The sequence below is a fragment of the Ascidia mentula genome, chromosome 9, assembly GCF_947561715.1.
Source record: "Ascidia mentula chromosome 9, kaAscMent1.1, whole genome shotgun sequence".
NCBI lineage: Eukaryota > Metazoa > Chordata > Ascidiacea > Phlebobranchia > Ascidiidae > Ascidia > Ascidia mentula.
The window spans coordinates 2,529,198-2,536,641 of record NC_138574.1 but is presented as its reverse complement, the minus strand read 5'-3'; the positions used below and the strand labels follow the sequence as shown (position 1 = coordinate 2,536,641).

The 7,444-nt window shown below is 38.8% G+C and overlaps 2 protein-coding genes across 2 annotated transcripts; one reads left to right on the top strand and one right to left on the bottom strand.

The window, feature by feature from the left end:
* The first annotated feature begins 371 nt into the window (after positions 1-371).
* On the top strand, positions 372-1,953 carry LOC145913663 (ras-related C3 botulinum toxin substrate 1-like). The gene is made up of 4 exons (XM_083001399.1): positions 372-477; positions 605-810; positions 1,271-1,486; positions 1,785-1,953. Exons 1-4 carry the CDS (start codon positions 439-441, stop codon positions 1,951-1,953), a joined length of 630 nt encoding a protein of 209 aa, XP_082857525.1. The 5' UTR covers positions 372-438.
* A 421-nt stretch (positions 1,954-2,374) lies between these two features.
* On the bottom strand, positions 2,375-5,536 carry LOC145913591 (ras-related protein ced-10-like). Its single transcript, XM_083001310.1, has 4 exons — positions 5,458-5,536; positions 4,373-4,581; positions 3,460-3,675; positions 2,375-3,010 (listed from the first exon to the last, which is right to left on the bottom strand). The coding sequence occupies exons 1-4, from the start codon at positions 5,485-5,487 to the stop codon at positions 2,833-2,835; spliced, it is 633 nt and encodes a 210-aa protein (XP_082857436.1). The 5' UTR covers positions 5,488-5,536; the 3' UTR covers positions 2,375-2,832.
* Between the last annotated feature and the right edge of the window lie 1,908 nt (positions 5,537-7,444).

Genomic DNA, 7,444 nt, shown 5'->3' with positions numbered 1-7,444 from the left:
TTTTCCCTTGACGATAAAGTCACATAGCCGGGGAAGGATGTAGCCCAGTATACCGATGGATCGGCAATTTTGGTTTTTTCCTGTTCGTTCTTGGGTCCAAACATTAAAAAGAAGTAATAGTTTTATAAAGCCTTTATTAATAACTTGACCAAACTTAGTATTGTCCAACCATACCAAAACCTGGTGACGTCATTTCACAAATAAAATTATCAAGTGGTTACGCATGAGTAATCGTTCTTGAGGCAATGTTTACCTTTGCGCAGGCGGTCTGTTCATGCGTTGTTGAAAACAGGTTGTAATGCGCTCGAAGGAAATGCAAGGTGTTCGTGATTTTGCCATGAGTTTCTGTAAGGAGTGCATGTAACTTGGCACTTATTTTGCTCAGTCAGAAATTGGCATTTAAAGGTAGCTAGTCCAGCTAATCACTGCTGACCTAGCATGTCTGAGCTAGACGGAGACATTGTATCACAGCAAAAGGTATGGACTAACGGTTGTTGGTTTACTACATTAAACCAAGGCTGATAAACAACTTTCAATCAGTTATAAACACATTTGATCGTCCGCTTTGTCTTGAGTAACTTCTGTAAAAATGAAAACATTCCAGAATTCGCCAAGATCACTCGGAAAGTATGTGATTGTTGGCGATGGAGCAGTAGGCAAGACTTGCTTGCTAATAAGAAGAGATTGTGGTATATATCCAATGGAATACATCCCAACCGTTCACGAGCAATTTACGGTCAAGGAATCTGTAGACGGGGTTGCAACTGAAATGTACGCCTTCGACATTGCAGGCGGAGAAGATTTTCACAGGTTAATTCTTTTGCTTTACAATAAGATAGGGTTTACATTTCTAATGCAGCTCATTTCTTGACTGACATTAGACTGACATGTCGCCGATTTCTTGTTAATGTAAACTTCAACACTAAAATCATGTATGGAAAATCGTGACGCATGGCAACTGTATACTTGAAACACATTTTTTCAGCAATCCATAGGGTATAGGGTGACCCACGTGACACATATATTTACGAGGGTCATAGGTTACACAACACTTTTTATCACGTTATCGTGTAGTGTAGTAGTTTTTACAAAAAAACGTGTGAATGTAATTTTGCCATTTTTACTCGACCGCATTTCTTATTTGCCTTTGGTGAATATTTTTACGTTTAAACACTTTTTCTCGGTTTAATAAAAGCCACAAACCTTTGATAGGTTTTTTGTTGCAATTTGACACATTTCCGAGTCTAACCTGCATTCCCATATTGCTCAGATTGCGTCCCCTTGCTTATCCAGGCACTGACGTCTTTCCTCTTTGCTTTGACATTTCCTATCCAACTTCGTTTGAAAACGTAAAGGAAACTTGGATACCAGAGTTAAACCATCACTGTCCGGATGTTCCCATTCTGCTCATCGGATGCAAGTCCGATTTAAGGAGCAATGAGCAGGTTATTTCCAAATTAAAGGAAAAGGGACGCAATTTCATTACGTAAGTTCTGAATTGAAATAAATACTCAATAACTCTGAAACGTTTCAGCTAAATATTATAATTTCTTTCGTATACCAAGGCTGAATCACCACGATTGCAAAGGCATTTACCTGGCAATGCAGTTACCATATATCGACATTGCGGCGTTATTATACCCAATAAATAATGCTGTTGATATTCCTCAACAATTTCATTTGTTGCGTGATTATAATTAATAATCATTGCATATAAAGTGGAATATGACAGATTGACCCAAAATCAGTCCAAATGTGTTTGCCAGTTGCCTTTTTTTATTCAGGGAAGTTCAAGGTCATGCAATGGCAAATGAGATTGGAGCGGTCAAATATATGGAGTGCTCAGCACTCACAGGAGAAGGTGTAGTCGAAGTATTCCAAGAATTGGGTCGATTGGCATTGCAACACCTGACAATGACAAAAAAGCGCAAGAAGAAATGCGTTGTTATTTAGTATCGTTACTTTTCGTCCGTAAAGTTGTTTTTTTTATTTTGATTTTTGCAAATCGTTACGCCCAGATAAACAGAACCCCAAAATAAATAAGTTATTTGAAATCTAGCTTGGGGACAAAGAATTTAGTACCGATATTGCTATAAAACTATGAAACAAGGTTCACTTTATATTCCTTTAATTCCAGCAATAAAATGTTTTTACCTCATGAAAGCCATCTAACCAGCAACACTTCTTTCGCGTGACACAAGTTAACCTTCAATTTCAATTTTTTGAATGTTACTATAAAGACTTTGTGTCAACGCTTCTGGTTTTAGAAAACATGTTTCGTTTTTTATTAAGCATCTTCAGTTCTATACAAACAAAATAATTTTTTCATCACACAGTGAAATCTGATTCAGCCTGTTACGTCGTTTGTGACATGTTGTCTAAAATGGATCTTAAACCGACATAAAATATATGGGACATGCAATCCTAGGATACATAGTGATGACCGGTCCCTCTCGTACAGCAGCAGTGCCCATAACACATACATTTCATGTAGAAAATCGCCATTTGCAGAAATATTCAAAATCGCTCCTAACGGAAAAAAATCGCTTCCGTTATCAACATTGCTCTGCGCTTTCATGAAATGTAATTGCATGGACAGGAAAGCTTGCTTGTGAATAACAAGAAATATATTTACGAATTATGTGCACAAATATTACTAAAGACAACAAGAATCAAACAGCCTTATTTGCTTCCTACACAAAAATGTAAACCACAGAGGCACGTTTTCTGTTGGTGAAACTTCAAGGTCAACAGAATGATCTACCGAGTATAACGGTTAAACGACTCTTGTATTAAAGAGGAAAATTATATATTTGTTAATGAAAAAATATTTTAAACCAGGGTGCATTTTTTCTCTTCTGCTTTCACAATGTTAATAATTCCCCTCTGCTGTAACACCAACCGACACAAATCGTCAATAAATTCAGCAGTCCCCTCTCCTGTTAGTGCAGAACACTCCATGTATTTGGCCGCTCGAATGTTCTCTGCCATCGCACGACCTTGAGCTTTTCTGGATTAAACATTGCACAGTAAAACACTCATACTTTTGTTTATCCTAAGAACCTCGAAAAGATAATTGTATTAGTTGTTTTGGGATGGAAACATGTGGATGGTATTTTAATAAAACTTCTCCTTATCACAGGGCCCTCGAGAGAAATATTTGCCGATAGGAGAACCTTTTTTGTGAGATCCCATGAAATTAAAGATGAAACCCAGCAATTTCGATGGATATCTGCTAGTTTTTAAATAATGTCCTTCGTGGATCCCTTTTGTTATTCCTTAGCCTCATAGACTGGCATGGGCCCTGGTGCGGCGCACCGACTGCACTCCCATCTTGTATAAGGCCTGCCTAATCATTCCCCATTGTTGGTATTTATGCCTTCGAATTTTCGTCGTATCATTTGTAACATATACTATTGTACATGTTGGGTAAAAGATTTAATTCATTCCACAACTTACGTAATCAAATCTTGGCCCTTTTCCTTTAACATAGAAATAACTTCTTCGTTGCTCCGTAAATCGATCTTACATCCGACGAGTACAATGGGAACGTTCGGACAATGGTGCTGCAACTCAGGTAACCATTTTTCTTTCACTCTTTCAAACGAAAGTGGATTGGAAACATCAAAGCAAATTGAAAAAACATCAGCCTGTGGGTATGAGAGTGGGCGCAGTCTGTGTAAGGATTTTGTTTAAACAATTTGCATATGCATTATGTATATTAGATAGCTAGAAAGGTATTGTAACAGCAAACTGTTTAATTGTATATTAAACTTCACAAAGCAATCTGTGGACAGCTCATTTTTTTTTAATGAGAAAAATATATTTCGCCTAAAAGGCATCATCAGTTTCTCCAACTGCCAAAAAGGAAAAAAGTTAAGTACCTAACGCAAAAAGTTACGAAAGTCCACAGAGTCCACAGAAGTTTAATATACAACTTTATCGATACGGTGAGCGATCGACAGCCTGCCAGGGGCCTTTGGTTTTTAAACTGATCCAGCTTTTTATTCATCAATCACATAGCAAACTGTTTATTTGCAAATAAAAACAGTATCAAAGAAAAGATTGTTGTTAACCACACGTGGAAAATAATTTCAAAAAGAACGTTTGGGTCAAACTCACACCCCAATGTTTAGCATAAAACCAATGCCCTACCAATTTTTAGTTCTACAACCATCGCCACGCTACAATGGGCGTAGTAAGAACCAGTGTCACTAGTCAGAAAACAGTTAACATTAAAAAGGTGATAAAAAATGTCCCTGTGGAAATTTTAGCCTTACCTGTTGGCTAAATTAAAAGAGACCACAAAGTTTTGCATGTACTTTATGTTCTCTCCTTTTTCACACAAATTACAAATTCGTGATGTTTTTACCTGTCATAATCATCCCTGCCGTTTGTATCCCAAGGGCTCACACTGACATTTACTCCATCTACCGATTTACTGGGCGAGTAGACGTCAAAAATGGTGATTGGGTTCTCCTTATAAGGGTTTCCACATGCTCGATGAAGCATTACGCTTTTGCCAACTCCACTATCACCAACAATGACAAACTTAACGAAAGGATGATCTTCGCGTAAGTTCTGACCCGGCAAGTACATAGAACAAGATTTTTTGAAAGTATAATTAGGTTTACAAGATAGTAATTACTAATTTGTCGGCAACGACCTTCGCGGAAAAAAAATTTCTATGCAAATTAACGACAACACCGATAAATTATCACACTCAGTGACAAAACCACACAGTTTGTGTGTTGTAACATACCCAAAGAAACCAGCACCAGTATTGCGTAATGTTTCATGTACAGCATCGCACAAGCATTTGCAAGGCCCGGAACCATTTTTATGATATATTTCTCAACTTCCGACCCAAGTGTAAACAAAACCCCACAATGTAACCCATCGATTGTTCTCGAATAAAGTGATTCATTCAACATCCTGTTTACATATAACCTCGATACCCCAGTTTACAATATCCTGTACCTATGTTCTTGTATTATATTATTTTAAGCGGTTCACGATATCACGCCCACATTGTTGACCAATCAGCTCTCAGTAGGGAGAGCTTGAAAAGCCCAGTGTGTACCTGTAAATTTAATCTATCATTCTTCTACTTTTGTGCTAATATTCTACTATCCGACATTATAACTGCAATTCTATTTAAACCTGGGAGAATCAATGTTCGTACTGCAGACTTTGTAATGTACCGTTTTAATGAAGCATATAACAGATTTCAATGCAATCATTACCCAGAGAATTATTCAAGGTCTGATTTCTTTGCAAGACGAGGTAGAATAAAAGTTATTAGAACCCAAGAGACTCATCCCGCGCTAGCACCATCGAGACACTGTTAAATATCTCTGAGACAATTAGAGTTATTTACAGTATCAGACGCTCATGTAAAACCCATCAAAACTTTGTGTGCTAAAAATTCTCTATAATGCAGTATGACATTATTACCTTGTTTGAACAGCATTTGAGTCCAGGCATTTTATCACAGCAACATCAGTTCTATGATGACCCAAGGCTGCTGCATACTGTAAAATAACAGTCATAAATTTAAGTAACCAGTAACCAGTAACCAGTAACCAGTAACCAGTAACCAGTAACCAGTAACCAGTAACCAGTAACCAGTAACCAGTAACCAGTAACCAGTAACCAGTAACCAGTAACCAGTAACCAGTAACCAGTAACCAGTAACCAGTAACCAGTAACCAGTAACCCATGTCGTCCCTTTGCGCGTACTACATCTCCTTGTCTTTAACTTACAAGGCCAAACTTACAACAACACATGCAGGCAAACATCAACACAAACCCAGGAATGCTTCCTTGTCAACAAACGAGAAGTCTGTTTATGGTTTAATTCGTTGTGGTTGGTTGGTCGGGGGCGTACGTAGGTTAATACAGTGACACGCACCACACAAAATTGTAGACGTCAACCTGTTCAAAAGTCCGCTTTGGGTGCAGATAATTTTATATTCGATTGGAAATCCGTATCAAATAACAAAAATAAACTGGTATACTGCGTGAATTTGCTGATGAATGCTAAGTTACAAGTAAGTTTGCGTCGACAAAGGCCATTTTTTAAGGTATTACTTTTCTTCTGAATGTACATTCCGTGCACAAATGTTCCAAGCATAACAAGGTTCACATCAGCAACAAAGTTACGCAATCAGGAAACAACTGGGTTTGAACAACATAACTTCCTTGTTACCTAACTGCATCATCGCCATCACACCGGTGGGTTCGAACCCATAACCTCAAACCTTCAACACGGAAACAATAACCGGTATTCCAGTTGAGCTCGTGTTAGGTTGGAATCAACTGTTACACATAATAGAATTATCCACACAAACAGTTTCAATGCGGTGTGAGTAGAGTCGATCTTGTTTACTGGTGGAAGGCAGCTATCGCGCGAAGCAGAACAGCCTGACTCAGCTGTGGTAATTTGGCGGGAATTCATTGCGTTTGGACCCGCCAAAGCAAACCAAGCGATCCGATAGTGGCACATGTTAACTACGGGTGGATGTGCGTTGCAGTTTTCAACATTTTCTGATGTGTAAACGCAGACTCGTTCTTGCCCTACTATGAGAAGCGACACTTGCTCGAAGGTTGTGAGCGATGATGCTATCAGACATTTGGCAAGTTTGCTCGGCGAAGCTGAAACTTTATGCGCAAGAGACAGGAATATGGTGCGACCGTGAATTGTGCGGTAAGAACGGATTGACAGGTAGTTGAAAAGGCGACTTTAAAATCTGTATGAAAGTCCTGAGTTTTGTGCGACCACCGCAGGGGCGGTAAGAATGGATTGACAGTGAACTGAGTTGTGAGAAGTACGCGAAAGCGTGATGGAAGCAAAAGAGGTGTCAGATTTGACAGGGATAACTGATGTGCGGAATACGTTCTTTGTATGGTGGTGTCGTAAGTCTGTTGATCGAACAAGAGCTGGGAATGTTTTTAAAGCAGGTTACAGGAATGTTATAAACCTGTCGGTCGTTACCAAGCGGTGTGAGCTGGGAATGAAATAAAATTGTGTGAAGGCCGAGGTTAATTGGGTCGTGACTGGTAGAGCGTAGTTGGGGATAATGCCGACAGCATATGCAAATAAAGCATGAAAGCAACCCTGGATATCTCACTTGCTGAGGTATTTTGGGTTGTTTTTTTTCCTAAAAATTTTTTTTGGGGTGGCTAAAAAAAAAAATTCTGGGAATTCTAGAAAAGCCGTTTGTGTAAACGCAGAGTCGACAAAAACCTTTTTTTGGACCATTTTAAGCTCATTTTTGAGTTTACGTAAACGCAGAATAGGTGGAAAATTACGATTTACTCGTTTTGGAAACGCAGAGTCGGTCGAATTTTGCCAATTTTTGAAAAAAAGGCGCGCGAGCACCAAATCGAGCTGATTTCATCGATCGGATGCCCATTTCAAGGATCGAACGACGGATCAAAA